Source organism: Molothrus ater, chromosome 7 (assembly GCF_012460135.2).
Source record: "Molothrus ater isolate BHLD 08-10-18 breed brown headed cowbird chromosome 7, BPBGC_Mater_1.1, whole genome shotgun sequence".
Lineage (NCBI taxonomy): Eukaryota > Metazoa > Chordata > Aves > Passeriformes > Icteridae > Molothrus > Molothrus ater.
The window spans coordinates 36,521,648-36,541,000 of NC_050484.2; the positions used below are offsets into that span (position 1 = coordinate 36,521,648).

General features: G+C 47.1%; 1 protein-coding gene across 1 annotated transcript; it reads right to left on the reverse strand.

Annotated features, from left to right (window-relative positions):
- Positions 1 to 3,939: 3,939 nt before the first annotated feature.
- On the reverse strand, positions 3,940 to 17,991 carry RND3 (Rho family GTPase 3). Its single transcript, XM_036387158.2, has 5 exons — positions 17,781 to 17,991; positions 17,602 to 17,689; positions 11,036 to 11,145; positions 8,978 to 9,112; positions 3,940 to 5,971 (listed from the first exon to the last, which is right to left on the reverse strand). Exons 1-5 carry the CDS (start codon positions 17,928 to 17,930, stop codon positions 5,720 to 5,722), a joined length of 735 nt encoding a protein of 244 aa, XP_036243051.1. The 5' UTR covers positions 17,931 to 17,991; the 3' UTR covers positions 3,940 to 5,719.
- Between the last annotated feature and the right edge of the window lie 1,362 nt (positions 17,992 to 19,353).

Below are 19,353 nucleotides of genomic sequence, written 5' to 3' on the forward strand. Positions count from 1 at the left end.
ACAAAGAGCACCCAAACACCTCCAAAACAGAACAAAGGGCACCAGAACACCTCCTGACAGAGAATACCAAACATCTCTTGATCAGGACAAAGAGCACCAAAACTCATCCTGAGCAGAGCAGAGGGTACCAAACACCTCCTGATTAGTGCAGAGGGCAACAAACACTTCCTGATCAGGACAGAGGGGACCAAAACAAACACCTCCTGAGCAGGACAAGGAGCACCAAATACCTCCTGAGTGGGACAGAGAGCACCAAACACCTCCTGGGCAGGACAGAGGGCACCAAACACTTCCTGAACAGACAAACCACGGCAAACTCGTGCTGCTGTGCCAGGCAGGAGCGGGTGACAGGGCAGGGCAGAGGGCAGAGCCCATTTCCACGTCACATCATGGATATGCCAGACAAGAAATGAGTCACATCTGCTTCAGGGCAAGTCCTGAATCCCATCTGCAGCTATTCCAGCCAGGATGAGGTTAATGGCTCTGCTCGGAGTAACCTGAAACTCGGCACAGCCACCTCCAACCCCCTGACTTGGGAGGTCCCGACTTTGGGGGCAGAAAATGCCCTGCAGCCCCAGGATCTGCTTTTGTTCTGTGGAAAATAGTGCGGCACGATGCCATCAGCATTCCCGAGGAGGGGGAACACATTCCCGAGGAAAACGGACACATTTCTAAGGAAAAGGGCGATATTCCCGAGGCAGGGACAAATTCCCAAGGAAAGGGGACACATTCCCGAGGAAAGGGGCTATATTCTCGAGGCAGGGACACATTCCCTAGGAAAAGGGACACATTCCCTAGGAAAAGGTACACATCGTATGGAAAGGGCCATATTCTCGAGGTAGGGACACATTCCCAAGGAAAGGGGACACATTACCAAGGAAAGGGGACACATTACCAAGGAAAAGGGCGATATTCCCGAGGCAGGGACAAATTCCCAAGGAAAGGGGAAACATTCCTGAGGAAAGGGGCCATATTCTCGAGGCAGGGACACGTTCCCTAGGAAAAGGGACACATTCCCAGCGCTCTGGATCAGGCCATGAAGCACAGAGCTGTAGGAAATAGTGAGGTTCATATGTGGCTCCATCCCCTTTTCCCAGTCTCTCAGTGGTTGCTGTCACCTTGTCCTCAGCTCCAAGGTCACATCCAAACGTAACCCTCCTTCCTACACCCTCTTATCCAATTCCCCCATCCAGTTTAATGAGCCAAGATGGCGCCAGCCCCGTGAGGGGACCCGCCATCTTAGGCCCAATGCTGCCCAATTTCACTTTGCCACCACGAAATGGTGCCCAGCACCTCCTTTCTCCTCTCTCCCTTCCTGCTCCAGGGACTGTCACAGCTCCCTGCAGGTGTCCCAGGGTGTCACTGCTGATTTTTCATGCTCATGGCAGAGCACTTGACTCAGCATCCTCTGCCCCCCACCACAGGGACACCCCAAGGCACTCCCAGGACCCCCAGTCCCAGTTGCTGCCATGGATTCCAGCCCTGGAATTCCAGTCCTTGTGTTTATTTATCATTCTGCTCCTTGCCTTTGGGTGTTTGCCCAAGTCGAGCCTCTTCATGCTGGGGGTGAAGCTTTTCTTTGGGTTTTTCCCTCAAAAATCCAGGTGGCCCTGGCTGAGGCCACATGCCCAGGCCCACAGAGCATAACTTCACCCCCCATCTGTAAATATTTAATAATATTCAATATTAGCACCGTTATTTCATTGCAAACACACTGAAATTCCCCTTTATTTCAGAAATGCACACTGCAGGGGGTTACTGCTACCTCCTCACCCCCTTATTTTGTATTTTGCTGTAAAATAAGTAAAATGGTAACTTTTATCCCAAAATGGCAGCCTGGACTGGCTTCAAGGGGGCTGTTCCCAGGAAAAGTGGTTTAACCAGGGAATGTCTCTGTTTGCTGTGGGATTAAAGTCTGGTTTAGGGGCTTTGCTCATCCCTTCCTCATTCCCATGGGAATGATCCCAGCGCTGGTGCCACCTCCAGAGCAGGGCAGGTGACCATGGCAGAGCAGGAACCATCCTGATTCATCCCCTTTCCATGAGTGAAAAACTGGGAATTCCTTGCCAACCTCCACAGCAAATTGCAAAGGAAGGAGATTTAGATTCTGGCACATCCCAGAATTTGTGCCATGAGGTGCGTGGAGGCCTAAAACCCCATTTCCCCATTTGGAATTCTTTCTTCACAGATCCTTTAAAAATCTGGGTGAGCTCTTTTCTCTCCTCCTCAGATTATTTCTCATCCCTCATCCTCCAAGTTCATTTAGGGAGAATAAATAAAAAACACTTGGCAGAACATTCCTTGTGCCAGATCCCAAGGATCAGGACCCAAGGTCATTTTGGACACTTTAGGACCTGCTAGGAAGATGAAAGAGCTGCAGGAAAATAAAATAAATTTAAAATATTAAGAATATGCTGTTTGAGCTTTTAAATTGGCAGCAGCCACTGTTGCAACTCCAGCCTCTCCATGGCTTTTTCAGGAAGGCTGGCACAAGAGCAGGATGAGATGGAGAATCCTTGGAAAAATAGGTTCATAAATCTTTTAAAAAAGGAGTTTAGAAGGAAGAAACTAAATGAGCTGAGAATTAATAATTACTTGATTTTCAGCAAATAATCCCTCCCTTAGGAGAGGCTGGCTATGTGAAGATGAGGCAAAGAAATGCCAGCACCTGATCCTGAACCACCTGAGTCCCAAAGTACGCTTGGAGCTTTAAGCCACCACCAATCTGGGTGGAAAAAAACCTAAATATCCATCAAACAGCCAACTTCAGCATGTTAAATTTAGTTTTATTTCCTTTCTGGAGATGGTTTGAGAGTCCTTCAGCAGCACCTTCCTAACCCACCCCATTTGGGTTGTGACCACACCACACTAACGTGACCCAGGAGCACCATGAAACATCCAAAATTCCTACAAAATTTGGGGAACCTCCAAACTGGAGGCACCAGGAAGAGACATTTCTATTTCTTCCACCAGGAGCCAGGGAAGAGCAGCTCAGAGGGAGCAGAGGAGCCACAAAGCCCAGCTTGCAGCTCATGCAGAATTCCCTGCCAAGCTCTGGTGAAAATCCCAGGAAAAGCAGCAGGAGCCTGGTGTAGGACCAGGGTTGGGATGAAGCCAAAAAGAGTGGCCCAACCACTCCTCCAACATTTGCAGCTCTGACAGAGACACCACAAACCCTCCAAGAGGAACCATTAACTGGGAAAAAATCCTTTCTGGAAAGAGGCTCCAAGGAAGGAGGAGCGGAGCTTTTCCTGCTGGCTCAATTTCGGATCATGAGCTGAGTTGGGCTCCTCGAGCTGGCACAGACGGAAACACCAAAGACACCTTCAGATGGCAAGGACAGAGAGAGTTTGGGTAATCAATTAAACCCTCACTCATTAATTTCTCATTAATTACAGCACCTACAGAGCTGCTGGGTCATCGGGAACATCAGCACAGTCAGAAGGAACAGGAGATGAACTGCTGGGAATGCTCAGATGGAATTCTGAGATGAAGAGCACCACAGGGAGACAATTCCAAGCTTTCCTGCCTGGGTTGACACCAGGAGAGGCCCTTGGGAGGGGAGGATGAGCTGCAGGTTCTGTGTCCCAACAGGACACAGGAATTCCAGGACAACTCAGAATTCTAAGGATCTCTCAGCAGTGCCAGCATCAGGAACAGCCCTCGGATGGGAATGAGATTTTCTGGCAAAGAACAACCTGCAAACTGAATTTGAAAATGTGAAAATTCAGCTTGAGAGGCAAAGCAAAGCAACCCCCACGTGTTTGCTTTGCTCCTCTGCCTCTGGCATTTTTGGGAAACAACTCTGGGAAAGAACCCACAGCAAAGTGGAAAATTTAATGCCCAAAAGGCTGTTGCAAGAGAAAGATTCCTATTCAAACCCCAGCACAATTATGCCCCAAAACACACAAATATTAATGAACTACCACACAAAGGTCATTTCCACCACAAGAAAATTCCTTTTTTTGTTTTTTAATTCAAAGAAAAAAATGGTATTTTAATAAATACTGCAGAAACATTAACCAAACATACAAAGTGACTTCAACAATTAAAAAAAAAAGTAATGAATGTCCTGCTTTATAACAGTTATAACTTATTTTTCCACAATATTTAAATACAGAAAGAAGCACTTACCAGCTATTTTGTAATACTGCCCTAAGAGCACGGTTGCATCAGTTAAAAGCTTATTATGGTGGTCAAAAATGTCTTTTTTTTTTTTTTTTGTGGGAAATAACCAGAATGGGAGTGAGATTTGTCTTCTTTTCTCAGATGAAACAAAGTGCTGGGAACACACAGAACTGAGATTTAATTATGAGTTCATCTTTACCTTTGCACGAGTGAACAGAGCTTTTAAACACTTCAAAAATGAAGCATCACCATTGGGTATGAAATGCTTGTCCTCCACAAGCAAAAACCAGCCTGCTCAGAGCTTTGTCTCCTTCCTTTGGGAGAAGTTTGGTGAGTCAGGAAGAGTTGCAAACCATTGGAAAAGGCTGATTTAATTCAGTGTAACAACAGCAAAAAGGGATTGTACTGAACCAGTTCACCCCATTTCAGGATTTGGGGGCTGGATACTTTTGTGTCAATCCTAAAACTAAGGGCAGTATCCAGTTCCCACTGGGGACCCCTTAAGGCCTCACAGTTCTTCAGACCCCTTTTCCTCCCCAAAATGAGGAGCACCACAAAAGGCTCAGCTGGCTCATTTGCAGGTTTTTGAGGGGTATTTTTTTTGTTTGTTTGTTTTCTTGTTTTTTGCAGTGAACCACATCCCAGAAGAGCATTTCTCTGCAGCTTTCTGCGGGATCCATGGGCTCTCCAGCTCCTGGGAGAAGCCCAGGGGGGTTTTTGGGGCTTCCCCAGGTGGGCAGTAAGGCTTAAGGAACGATCAGGGCTGCAAAACCACCACGAATCATTTGCCATCACAGCTCTCAGCACCTCCCACTTGAACCTACAGCAACGAGGCCACACAGAACACCAGCACTGGGCACCAACTCCACTCCACATCACAACCACAAAGAGGAACAGCCAAGTCAGAGCCCTGCAGGGCTGCTTTGCCCCCACTCCCCTCCCCCCAAACCGCATCCATCTCATTTCCACGGAAATTCTGGGAATCCTCAAACAGTTGTCTTCATCCCCATCGTGGATCAGCAAGGCAAAACTCCAACATTTTCCTCTAGGTGACACACACGGCCTCGGTATCCTCTCCATTTTCACAATCAGCTACTAAAAAAAATGAGATCAAATCCTTTGGAAAACCAACTCTAAGGTCATGGGGATAGTTCCTTAATGAGAAGGGGCGTGTTAATAACGTCTTCATTAAAAAAAAAAATCCCATTAAAGTATTATTTGAATGAAATCAAAGTGGTAGCATCCAGGAGCAGAGCGTTACTAAAAGAAACAAGCACTGTCCATCACATCTCTCCTTTGCAGGGTTATTTTCCCAATCACTCTCTCTTCTCTCAGCACATTCAAACGTTTTCCCTTTTATTATTATTTTTTTGGCATTGTCTTCAAACAGAAATTCCTGATGCCACCTCTCTCAGAGCCTTTTCTTCCTGCTGCTCAGTCCTTAAGTACAGTCTCACACAGCAGGAGAAGTCTCCATGAAAGCACTGGCAAAGCCCTCATTAAACACCCTGTGGCTGTGACTTCATTGAGCTCCAACCCCTCCTGGATCTTCCTCCGCCTCCTCCTCCTCCTCCAGGAAATCCCAGCTCCTTCACATCACCGTGCAGCTCTTGGCTTTGTCCTTTCTCAAGTCCGTGGCCACTGTGGACAGTTCTGGCCTGCCAGGCATGTGTGAAATTCGCTTTGTGGCCCTCTGAGATTTGTTTCGTTTCACATTTTTGTTTGTTTTGTTCACACACGCCAGGGTGGCGACGTGAAAAATGTCTCTGACACTGTTTTCTGACTGTAAGGCTGAGCATTCGATGTATGTGGCTGCTCCAATCTGTTTGGCCATATTTGCACCCTGAGGGGAAAAAGGAACATGTGATCAATAGCAAGTCATGCAAAATCCTCACAATTCCAGCTCTGCGCTGTTTGCCTGGAAAACCCAAAGCTGACTTGGGAAAATAAACAGAGATTTGCTTCCAGGAGGAGCTAAACAAGTGTCCAAGCATTATCTGCTGTGCTGATAAACACAAATTGGGAGAGAAAAGAGCTGAGTGACTGCAGCCTTTTCAGCAGTTTCACCTTAACCTGAATCTGGGAAATTCCTGGAAAATCTGGCAGCTGAAATCTCCAAAGAGAAAGTCTGTGCCTTAAGGAATAAGCAGCTGCCCTGAGCTGGAGCAGAGCCCCTGTTCCAGCTCCAGGAAGAGGGCAAAGTTCTTAGGGAAATGTGTTCTGGGAGAGTTTTATCAACTTCCTGACAGGGAACAGGGGAAAAAAGGGAAAAAGGGCATGAGGGGTTATAGGAGCCCATTTTTAATTTTTATTTGGCCATATTTGCACCCTGAGGGTAAAAAGGAACATGTGATCAATACCAAGTTGTGCAAAATCCTCCCAATTCCAGCTCTGCGCTGTTTGTCTGGAAAACCCAAAGCTGACTTGGGAAAATAAACAGAGAATTGCTTCCAGGAGGAGCTAAACAAGTGTCCAAGCATTATCTGCTGTGCTGATAAACACAAATTGGGAGAGAAAAAGAGCTGAGTGACTGCAGCCTTTTCAGCAGCTTCACCTTAACCTGAATCTGGGAAATTCCTGGAAAATCTGGCAGCTGAAATTCCTTAAGACACAAAATTTCTCTTTGGAATAAGCAGCTGGAGGAGAGCCCCTGTTCCAGCTCCAGGAAGAGGGCAAAGTTCTTAGGGAAATGTGTTCTGGGAGAGTTTTATCAACTTCCTGATAGGGAACAGAGGAAAAAGGGCATGAGGGGTTATAGGAGCCCATTTTTAATTTTTATTTGGCCATATTTGCACCCTGAGGGGAAAAAGGAACATGTGATCAATAGCAAGTCGTGCAAAATCCTCCTAATTCAGCTCTGCGCTGTTTGCCTGGAAAACCCAAAGCTGACTTGGGAAAATAAACAGAGAATTGCTTCCAGGAGGAGTTCAACAAGTGTCCAAGCATTATCTGCTTGGAGAGAATTGGGAGAGAAAAGGAAACTGCAAAAGCTGAAGGGTCTGTGTGAGGCCTTTTCAGCACTATCATCTTAACCTGAATCTGGGAAATTCCTGGAAAATCTGGCAGCTGAAATTCCTTTAGACACAGAATTTCTCTTTGGAATAAGCAGCTGCCCTGAGCTGGAGCAGAGCCCCTGTTCCAGCTCCAGGAAGAGGGCAAAGTTCTTAGGGAAATGTGTTCTGGGAGAGTTTTATCAACTTCCTGACAGGGAACAGGGGAAAAGAACATGAGGGGTTATAGGAGCTCTTCTTTAGTGATTTTTAAGAAGTCAAAGCAGGGATTTTTGTTCCAGCAGCACAAGGGAACACGTGACAATAGCCCAGGATCCCATGGTGGATTTTGCCACTGGAACACAATACAGCATTATGTGAAAAACCAGGAGTTGTTCCAAGGGAATTTGATTTCTGAGGGGTGAATCTTTACTAAGTTACAAAAACCAACCACATCCTTGATTTTGCTACTGAACACAATACAGCATTAAGCAAAAAAAAGGGAGTTGTTCCAAGGGAAATTTGATTTCTGAGGGACGAATCTTTACTGAGTTACAAAACCCAACCACATCCTTGAGGTGCCACCCCCGTGCCTGCCTCCAGCCCCTCGGTGCCAGCCTGGTGCCACCAATCCCTGGGCACCCAGCTTCCTGTTTGCCCTGCAGTGATGCTGCCCCTTATCAGTGGCACAGGGGAGAGGCCTGATAAGGCAGCAGGAGCTGGTGGGAGCAGCCCTCCCCACAGTCAAACATCTCAGCTCAGCCTCAGAAATGTTTGCTCAGGTGGAGCTGCCTGAACTGGGAGGTTGGAGCATGGTGTCACCAGCCTGTCCTTACCCTCCCAGAGCTTCCTGATGGACTTCAGAGGAATGGGAAAGCTCTGACTCCATTCCAGGCAAGGGGATTTAGAAAGAGCTGTGTCCTCTGTGTTCAGCTGACTCCTGCTCCTCTCAGGGGTACAGGCTGAGCTGTGAATCCAGGGGGAAAAAATCCACCTGCCAGCAGAGTTTTGATCACTCTCATGGAAAGACTTGATTTTACTGAAGTCCTGCCATTTTCCAGTGTAAACATGCTGCATCCTTAGTAACCCCACATCAGGAGCTGCTGCTTTGGAAAACATGAGGGAGAAACCATCCCAAACTGTTTGTTAAAGCCACTGAGGTGACTCGTGGAGGTGCCACCGTGCCTCCCACAGGGTGATTCAGCTGCCATGAATGATCACACACATGTGAGTAATAAAGGGAAGCTCACCTCAGAGCAGTTTCCCTGTTCCCTGCATCCTGCTCTCTCCCATGACCTCATTCCTTTCCCTTTTCTCTCCTCTAATGCCTGCCTCCAAACTTCTCCCTCCCCCAAGAGCAAAGAACTCATCAAGAATTAAGATGCCTTCTGGTGCTGCTGCACCTTCAGAAGGACAGACAAGGAGTTTTTTAAGGAATTGGGGACAGGCTATATTGCCAATATAATGTCATGATTCTAAAGTCAAACAACATCAAATCTGAAGTCTGCAGACAGCAATTTTTACCAATTTGTCAGTGAATAAACAGGATGTGTCACCTTTTAGCTACATTTTTGGCATGTGCAGGCACAGAAAAGCAGGAAGTTTTTAACAACTCACCTAAACGGCAATTTGCAACCAAAAAGTCAACAATTTATGATGTTTAAAGGGATGATTTTATGATGTACTGTGGGGCTGCAGGACTTCCTTTAGTCCTACACAGCTTTCAAACCAAGGCAAATCTGCCTTTTAGGCTGCACTGGTGTCATCGTGAGGCAGAAGCTGCCCACAGTGAGGGCTCCAGTGACAGAAAAGGGGTTTTTCCTTCCCTCCTGAAGGGCAGACAAGGAGGTGGCCCCTACCTGGTCGTAGGACACGGGGGTCTGCCTGTGGTTGGAGAGCTCCACCAGCGTGCTGACATCGGTGCGCAGGTCTGACTTGCAGCCCACCAGCAGCATCTTGGTGTTGGGGCAGAACTCCTGGATCTCCCCTTTCCACTGGAAAATTGCAAGTTTCGTTAATTGCTGGAATGCTGAGAATTTTAGACTTTCCTTTCTTTTAGACTAAACCCCAAGGGAACGCTGCATTTGACTTAAGGCCGCGGAGAACGCTTCCAAAATTGAAATTTTGAATTCTAAAATTATAGGTGTGTGGTTTGATTGGAAGTGTGTAATATCACACAGTAGAAAACTTATAGTTTAAAGTTTTAGACTATAGTAATTTATATAAAATAAAAGTTTTAAGACAAAAGCTGGTCTTTCTTCATGGGTTTGGGTGGAATTGTGTAATTAGATTAAAAAATCCACACTACACGCCACGAGCAGTTAGTTATTAAGTTAAAGATAAAAATAATTTAAGTGTCATTTCTTAATTAGATAGTTTATCCTTGAAAAACCTTGTAAAAAGAAATAGAACTCCATTTTTAGTTTATTAAAGTAAAATACTGTAGAAGTCAACAGTTGGTAAAACTGTGATAAAAATAAAAACTAATAAACATCTAAGTCCAAACAAAAACTACCATCTCACACATTTAATCCTGACCCTAACAAAGTAAAAAGATAAAACTCAACAGTTAAAGTTTAAATCCAAAGAGCCAATAAGTAACAACTTTAATCAGTCCTGACATCCCACGTTGAAATATTTTTATGTAATGTCTGGATTTGCCTTCAAGGTAATTTGCTGAAGGCATCAGCTCCAGCAGAACTTGGTCAAGGATGAAATCTTCCTATCTCACACACTCATGAATTCCACTGGCTTACTAATCAGGAGGGAATGAGTTATGTACCCACATGAGCAAAGGTCTGCAGAGCTGCTGTTTCCCACACCCAGCCCCAGCAGAAATGGTGTCCCCACCTTCAGCTGTACAACCACAGGGCTAAATGTGGGTTTATTGCTGCATTCTCACCCCTAAAACTACACAAATCTGCCCCAGGGGAAACAGCAAGGAGCCCCTCAGACAGAACTTGGGATAAATTCATTTGGTTTCATCTTTCTGCAAGGTTATGTTGAGAACTCAAAGCCAAAACTTCACAGCATAATCCAAACAGATGATACTCCCTAAAATTTAAGGCTGTAATTTGGGTTTTAAAGCATTTTAAGTAAAATCTCCTGCAGGATTAAGTAATCAAGCATGAGCAGGGACAGAAAAACCACAGCTCTGGATGCTTTTTGATACAGACAGAGTAGTTTTGAAGTATTTTTTGTAGGCTATTCAGAGCATTGTAAGGCACTTTATCCCAGTGAGACAAGAATCACTGGCCCCAGCCTCAGAAAAAAAAAAACAACTTCAGGTCATTAAGCCCCAAACCCACCACTGTGAAGCTGAGTCATGCTCAGCAGCCAAGGAGAGGACCAGGACCACCCTGCAAACACAGAGCCTGACTATGGAAATTCCGTGTTTGAGCTCGTGGGAAGTGTGCACAGGCTGGGATCAGTGATCTCATGGAGGGCTTGGGGCAGGGCTGCATTTCTGTGCCACTGCAAGCTCTGCTGGTGCCTTCCAGAGGCATTTGTCACTGCTCCTTCACACATCAGCCTCACAAATTATGTAAGGCCGTGGCAGAAGTCCAAACACTTGGCAGATAATTTTTGCCCAGCGAAGTTTCCCAATCCTGTCACAGGAACATGTGAGATACAATTTCTTACAGCACCTCACACCACCCTCAACAATTCCTTGCTCTCTCAGGGCTGAGGAATGAGAATTTCCTTCAGCCTCCAAGTGTCCATTAGCGAGTTTTTGTTTTCAATTAACATCCACCCCTTTCAAACAAATGACCTCAAATTAAAGCACCCTCCTGTCATCGCTCCATTTAAAGAAACAAAGTGGAAGTTTCCAGTGTAGGAACAGCACCACTGCAGGGGCATTTCAAGATGAGCTTGTCCAGCAGAGCTCTGTGCTCAGGGCTTGCTCAAGCACTTGCCTTTTTTAGGACACTGTCCAGGGTTTCTGGCCGACTGATGTCAAAGCAGATCAGGACAGCGTCGGAGTCGGGGTAGGAGAGCGGGCGGACGTTGTCGTAGTAAGGAGAGCCTGCAGGGAAAACACAAACAACATCTCCATTAATTGCTGCTTTCCTCTTCCTGCAGCCATCCAGACAGCCTGGAGAGGCTTTCAGCAACAGCCCCCCAGTGATCCATCAGCCACCAAAGGCTTGGGATGCTCCCAAGGAGAGGGAAACACTCGGCTCAAGTTTAAGGCCCAGCATTAACCTGCAGGAGAACAAATCCTCCAAGCCCAAAAAAGGTTTTTCTAAAGCAGATTTGAAATTCCTCAGTTTTGATTTGTCTAACAGTTAATTTAAAACAAATAGCTCCAAGTGCAAAAAGCATCTTTAGCTGTCACATTGGCAATGTTTAGAAGAAACTCTTGCTTCAAATTGAAGAACTTGTTGCAGGAAACAGATTTCTAGCAGGGAAAAATCCCAATCCTGTAGGCAGGCACTCAAGTTATTTGTCACAAAAAGCCTCATTAATCTGTACACCAATAAAGCTTGCAATAAATGTTTATGTTTAGCCCATAAACCAGATTTTTATCAACAAGATCAAAGCTAATTTAGTAATCTGGGGGAACAGATGTAGGTACAGTGCTGCTCTTTGTACTTGTTTTACTTGCAGGCCTGTGGAGGGGTTTTCTGCTTTCCTTAACAGCAATCATGATGTGGAGAGTTAAAATCTGTCCAGGCTTTCAAATCGTATTTTAATCATCTGGTGAATTTGGCAACAGGTTTGAGGGGGAAAGAAAGGGAAAAAAAAAATCTTTGGTTTTTCTAAGAAGTTGCTCAACCACCATTAGGTTTGGCCTTAACTGTGCTGAGCTTCACTTCCTGAGGAAAATACATTTCTTAAAGCATTTAAAAGGGCATTTAAACCAGTTCAGTGGTCCAACAGGGCAAGGGCTTGGGCAGCTTAAAATTAATTTTCTCAGCCCTCACACATCCTTACTTCTGTAAATCCTAAAATACAGCAGAGCCCCTAAAACACAGCATGGAACACCCCCCCCAAGAACCCAGCTCGCAGGATTTTGGGGGGTTATCAGCTCATTATCCCACGGATTTCCCAGCTCTCCAGAACTAATTGGCTGCAAGGTCTCTGATTATTAACTGGATTAGAGGAATTGCTCAGGTTTTGCCCTGACAGACAGCTCAGGCTGTTGCACAAGGAATGGTGTGAAGGGCTCGCAGATGACTTCACTTGGAAGGCTTCTCCTGCACGGGAAAGGAGGCAAGAATCCCAGGAATGTTGTTTTTGAAATGAGGAATAACACATGGGGAGTGAAGCATTACCAAAGTAGGTAGCAGAAGGTAATTTGGTGAACGAGAAGGATTTAATTCGAATGCTCATCTCTGTAAACGATGTCAATCTGACAGAGCTGTCAGAAAAGGCTCTTCACACCCCACTTCAGCTGAATTCAGCACAAATGACACGTTGGGAACAAATCTCAGCGAGGTGACCTGGAGTTAACTCCTCACTGCAGCTATCAATGAGCATTTTCCACTGCTAATTACAGCCCAGGATCTCCAGCACTGCTGTCACAGCCCTGTCCTGCAGCCCCAGGGCTGGGTTCTTCACCCTGGAGCCCCAGGCTGGGTTATTTGTCCCGGACAGGAGGAACTGCAGCACCCAGTGGCACCGAGAGCCACCTGGGTGACATTAAAGCACTGCCACATCTCCCTGAGCTCCAGCAAGCACGGGCAGGACTGAGGGAATCCTTAATGGGTGCTGGCTAGAAAGGAGTCTCAGCAAAGCCTCACCCAGAAACTCATTCCTCACACAAATACCTCTGGGCTCACTCAGCAGCTCCAGGGATCCCATTTATGTGCAGGAGATGGATTTGTGCTCACAGAGTCCCCACCTCCAGCCCCGAGACTCCTTCCCACCCCTGCTTTGCTTGGAAGGTTCTTCTTTTTCCCCCCCCCTCTCTTTGAATTTCTCCTATTTCAGACGCTGAGCTGGAATAAAAGCACTTTTAGCAAGCTTAGGAGGGATATTCCCCAGCTTTTCTCCAGGCTGGTGTGTGGCAGAACAAACAGAGCCCATTTCAATTCCTGGAGCTGCAGGATCCACAAAGGAAATTTCCTGCTCTCATTTATAACCAAAGCTTTATTCCTGTGCAAATAAAGAGGGGCTGCAGCCCTCACTGTGCAGGCCTATTCAAGCTGGCATTTTCATGCCTTTGCCCAGAGAAACCCTCAGAAGGCAGGAATGTGAGGAATGAGGCTCGCTCAAGTCTGAACAGACAACTCCAGCACAGCCCAGCCAGGCTGCTCCCTCTTTTTCATGTTCCTCTGCAGATTTGAAGCTGTGCCAACCCTCGAAAACAGAAGGAGAATGTGGAACTGGAGCCATGGTATTTGTGGGGAGAGAAAGAAAAAAGAAAAAAAAAAAAAAAGCCTATTTGTGTTTGGGATTCTGTTCCTGCAAAATAAAACATTTTTGGCAAGGACAACATGGGTGGTTTTTCAGTCTTATCAAGGAGTTGCTGATAAGGCTGTAGTTCATTTTCCTTTGTGCTGGACATTTATTCCAGCTGCAATCCTCCTATTTTTTTTAATTTGTTTGGCAGCTTCAATGATTTCAGCCAAAAATACTTGCAACATTAAGGATGGTCTGCTTTTGAAACCTCATGTTTCATGCAGAGTCCAACAAAAATTCAGCTTTTAGTCTGAAATAAAATCCCTCCCCAGCAATATGGCTGGGTTTGGCCTAGAGGGGATGCCAAGCTCAGCTTTAAATATTGCTATCTTAATAAAGAACAGAATGACATCATTAAAAGCTGAAGAGTATTTAATTTTGGGGTGGTTTAGCACCACTTGAAGGTGCTGGATCAGGGAGAGGCGTTTGGCTGGAAGATGCAAAGGCACCAGGAGGGTTCAGCTGCACATCCTGAGGCCAGGAGGGCTCAGTAACAGGCAAGACTTTCCTATTTCCACACCAGCAAGCAGCCACCAGGAATTAGGCTTTGGAGCCTTTTGGAGCCCAGTCAAGTGAAAGAACAACAGATGAACAGCAGCATTCTCACTCCCAAACCCTTGGGCTCACTAATTATCCCAGAAAACACAGCAAACACTGCCTGCTCCAAGGAGCTGATTCAGTGCTGATGGTTTTCCTCCTTCAAAAAAAACAAAAAAAAACCCCAAAAAAATGGGATGACTGAGGTGGATTTACAGTGCAGGTTATCTCCAAGCACAGAGATATCAAAATATTCACAGTTTTTTGTAGGATCACACCTCCAAGGGAAAACTTTGGGAGGGCACTTGGCATTCCCAGGCACCAATTCTAATTAATTCCCGTGTAAATGTAATAAGAAAACCCTGCTAAAACGGGCAATTAAAACCAGAAAATCACAGAATTCAACAAGAGAACTGGGAGGCAAAGACAGCAATTGGACTTTTCCTTTGCAGTCCTTACTGCCAGGGAATTTGGGGAATTAGCAACTTTAATTCCTTCAAGTTTCAGCTTTCTCCTGAAAGGTTTGAGCACGAAACTTTCCAATTAATTTCTGTTGGTAGATGGACACTGAGCACATTGTATACAATAAAAATCACAGCAAAACTAACTTGACTCTCAGCTCCAAGGCCCTTCTGGGTTTAATTACTTGCTAATCCCCAGCAGTTGTAAGTATTTCTGGCCCTGTTGAGAATTATTTTATTGGAGTAGCCACAGTTCAAGCAATAAAGAAACCCCCTAAAACACATTTTAGGGAGACACAGGTATGTACACCTAATTAATGGCATTTCTAAGCCACAGCTGCTGTTGTCTTAGCAAGAAATATAAATATCAAAGGAGCCAAAAAAAACTTGATAAATGCAGATTAGATGGTAGAAAAAGGCAACTAATACAGATTTTTTTTTCCTTCGCAGTGGCCCTGAAAGTACAAGATGAAGCTTTCACCTGGAGAAACTTTTAATATTCCACCTCACACAAGCAGCAGAGCTCCCAAACAGCTCAAGACTGCCACATGTTACCACAGAGCAGAGTAATTTATGGTGTAGTGAGATTGCAACCAGACATTCCTGCTTTGAGAGAGGGCTGGTAGTCCCAAACCCCATTGAAATTCTCCTTGGCAAGTGCTTCCCTTAATGCTGTGGCTAATTTAAATCCTTCTAATGACTTGCAGAACTAGACAGCACCAGCAAACATTTGAATAATGAACCTTCCCGTTCCATTCCACTCTTGCTTGTCCCATATTCCTATGGGCAAATCCAAGATGCAACAACAACTCCCCAATGAATTTTGAATTTTCTATCAGTTGCATGACACCTACAAGTTCTCTGGTAAAAACACATTATTGTCGTTGGTATATAAAGAATTACAAAGCAAAACTGTGGCAGCAGGGCCCGTTCTCACCCTCACACAACTATTTTAACCAATGGCCACAGCTTTTCTGATTTTCCCAGGGAGCAAAAAAGGAGCCGGAGGTGGCAGTACATCCTTCCAAAGGATTCACTGCAAAACCTAATTATCAACTTTAATTCAAGGCTGTTAAATGCTCCCAGTTAAAAAAAAAAAAAAAAAAGAGTTAAAGATGAATACAAAACACTGTTTGAGTCATCTTGGAAGTATCTGCAGCATACTCCAAAAAAATCTCAATTAAACAGCATCTTTCCCCCCCTCCCAAGAGATATTCAAGCACCACGAAACCTGCAGCCATCACCTCCCCCGTGTTGCAATGATCAGCCATCTTTTGAAGTTAATTAGATTTAGTCCTGCTTTAAAAATGCCATTCAGACATCTCTTCCAACTCGGTAGAGGAGCAGGACAAAGACTTGTAAAAATTAAATTACCAAGACTTTCAGATAAGGCTAAAACACTCCCTTATCTTCTGCTGTCTGTTATCTGCTGATGAGATTTTGCTCTGGGTTCATGGGCTTGGGCAGAGCTGGGTTTTTGCACTGGCTGAGAATGGATGGTGTTCAGGGAGCCAGAATTCCTCATCCAGAGTCCCACAGCCAGAGGATCCACTCAGTAAAACCGAGCACTGGGTCTTTCAAGCATTTCCTCTTCACTTTGGGGTGTCAGACAAAATCACCCACTTGGTCTCAAGCTTCTGACTCAACCTCATTTGCTCTGAGTTCCAGGACACAGGACAAAGGCTGGCAGGTGTTTTTTCTTCCACTGCTTTTGTCTTTTGAAGTGCCAGGGAATATTTCATTCCATGGGTGTCTCCAGCCTTTGACAAACAGATTCCAAACCTTCCCACGTCCAGCCCGTGTGTGTGTTGTATGTTAATAAAGATAACATATTTTCCAAAATAACTAATAATTTTTAATAAGCCCTTGCTCCATAGTTCCAGGCAGCTTAGCAATCAGCATGAAAGCTCCAACCAGACATACTCCAGAAATCTGCAAGTCTCACTTGGCACAAGATGAAGAAAAAAAAAATAAAAAAAATCAGCTCAGAGCAAAGCTGATACTGGTTGTGGGCAGAGGCTGCCTTTTCCCAGTAATCGTGTTGCAAGAATTTGGAATCGTTTCCTCAACAGCAAGAGGGAAGCCAACCCGCCGCCTAAACTCCTCTTTTAAACAGGGATTAACATTTTCATTCCTGGTAAAAGAACTGCTGTCGCGCTGAGGAGGAACTGCCGGGTCCAAATTCAGCATTAAGGAGCCATCTACACAGAGAAAGAGAGGCACTGCGTGCTCTGCCAAGTTCCCGCAGGTTTTTTTGCCAATCAGCTCTGCAGATGATGTTGATGCACACCTCTGGTAATGGTTCCTGGTGTCATTCCCCCCTGGACATCCTCAGCTCTCCACAGGCAGAGCCACACCGGCTCCCCACGCTCCTCTCCAGCACTGAGGCAGCGATTTTGGGGTGCTCCCTCACCCCCCTGGCTGTGTGAGCAGCCCAATTATCCAAATTATCAACGACAGGCGGATCTAGAGGAGCTCCTGTCTCAACATGCGAGCAGAGCCAGCCAAACACCAAACCCCTCAACCTTGGAGCCGTCTGAGCCGGTTTCTTCCAGGTAAAACTGGAAGAATGAAGAGCCTGATGGGGGGAAAGGATGGCTCCCTCCACATCCCAGAGAATCAGAGATAAATTCTAAAGGTTTTCCCTAAAAGCCGTTCCTGGCCTTAGAGACTCTCTAGGACACTGAAAAGTGCTATGTTTTGTAAAAATAACCAAGGAGGCATTAAGGAGGCCCCCAGGAGCTCCAAAGCGAGCTGAAATAATTCACCATTAGCACATAAACACCTTTTCCCTCTCCTAGGAGGCCAAGCTGGGTTTGCAGGCAGCAGAGCAGCCCAGGTACCCCCGGAGCTCCCCAGAAAGCTCCTTCCAGCCAGGCAGGTGAGAACACATTCCCCTGCAATGCTGACAAACCGCTTCCCGGAGCCTTGTCCACACCCTCAGCCAAGCACATCCCGCAAGGATAGCTGAGATTTTTGTCCAAAAGCCGTCAGAAGCAGCCGCATGCGGAGCCCGCCAGCCCCGCCGCTGCTCCCGATCCCCCCCGAATTGCCGGGATGCCAACAGGAGCGCTCACCCGAGGTGTCCCAGAGGCTGAGCTCGATGCGCTGCGTGTCGATCTCGAAGCTGGCCGTGTAGTTCTCGAACACGGTGGGGACGTAGCTCTGCCGGGAGACAGCGCACGGTCAGCCCGCGCCCATCATCGCCGCCGCCCCGACCCCGGCCCCAGCCCAGCCCCGCTCCCGTCCCGCGCACCTCGGGGAAGCAGTCCTTGGCAAAGACGTGGAGCAGCGCCGTCTTCCCGCACTGGCTGTCCCCCACCACCACGATCTTGCACTTCACGTTCTGGTTGGGATCCATCACCGCCTTGCTCGATAACTTCTGGCTCGCTCTTCTTTCCTTCATTGATCTCCCCTTAGTCCCTCCGGCCGGCCACAACAGAAGAGAGGGAAAAAAAAAAAAAAAACACCAAAACCAGCCAAAAAACCAAACCACACCCGGGCTCCTCGAGAAAAAAAAAAAAAAAAAAAAAGTAAAAGTGATATGAAAAGCACAATAAAGCCGCCGCGGTGGAGGAGGCAGAGCCGCGGACGCGCCGCCGCCCGCCCGCCCGCCGGTCCCGCGCTCACTGCTTTGTCCCCCCGCCGCCCGCCTCCATTTATAGCCTCTCGCCCGCCAATCACCGCCCGCCGCCGCCAGGCCACGCCCCTCCGCCGCGCGCCGCCGGGGCAGTGCGCCCCCTAGGGGAGCCGGGGGGCAGTGAGGGGCGCCCTCAGAGCCGTGGGGGACGTAAAGGAGGGGGCTGTGGTGTTCATCTGGGATTTTATCTGTAAATGTCGGCGGTGGGAAAGGGATCTGGGGCTGTGCGGCCTCCGGAGGTGGTCCGGGGTCCCTCAGGGGGTGCCCAGTGCCTCGGGCTGGGATGAGGGATGCTGGGGAGAGCTGAGAGAGCAGGGGGTTGAGGGGGATGAGGGGAATGAGGAGGGGTGAGACAGAGACGAGGAGGAAGGGCTGAAAAAGGATGAAGAGAACTGAGAAGGGATGAGGAGAGCTGAGAAGAGATGAGAGATGAAGAAGGAATGACGAGAGATGAGAAGGGATGACGAGAGATGAGAAGGGATGGTGCTTGTGATGGTGGGCAAAGGGGCTTTCCCCTCAAAACATGGTCACAAGGAATATGTTGGGATATCACAAAACCACAGAATCATGGAATACTCCCAGTGGGAAGGTACCACAAGGATCATGGATCTCATGGATCCAACCTCTGTCCCTGCACAGACACCCCAAAATCCCACCCTGGGCATCCCTGGCAGCACTGTCCAAATGCTCCTGGAGCTGTTGGGAATGTGCCCATTCCCTGGGGAGCCTGGGCAGTGCCAGCACCCTCTGGGGGAAAAGCCTTTCTCTAACACCTACCCCAAACATGCCCGGACACATCTCCAGCCATGCCCTCAGTGCTGTCCCTGTCACCGAGAGCAGAGATCGGTGCCTCCCAACCATCAACATCCTCCTATTTCCTCTCTTCCTGGACACAACCCCCAGCAAAGCTGGCTGGGGTTCAGCAGAGGATTGAGCATCGTGTCTGAAAGGAGAGCCCTGAACAAGGGACGGTTTGTGAGCAGCTCGTAGCACTCATCTCCCTCAAGAGCTCCTCTCTTTTCCCCATATGGCTCCGTGTGGCAGTGGGATCCCTGGAAAAGGGGCTGGAGCAAAGCCTGCCTCCCCTCTTGCCTCCTTTCTGGCTTTGCCTGGCTCAGCCACACACAAGGGTGGCCACCCTGAAGGTGCAGCCTTTGCCTTTTCTCTTGAGTCATCCAGGTCATGAACC

Bases quoted from the DNA above. Each gene is read 5' to 3' on its own strand.
- RND3 (XM_036387158.2), bottom strand. From the start codon at position 17,930: ATGAAGGAAAGAAGAGCGAGCCAGAAGTTATCGAGCAAGGCGGTGATG. The intron at 17,690-17,780 runs GTGCGCGGGACG...GTCTCCCGGCAG, and splicing joins CCAAGGACTGCTTCCCCGAG to AGCTACGTCCCCACCGTGTT. The intron at 9,113-11,035 runs GCAAGTGCTTGA...GCAATTTTCCAG, and splicing joins TGGACAGTGTCCTAAAAAAG to TGGAAAGGGGAGATCCAGGA.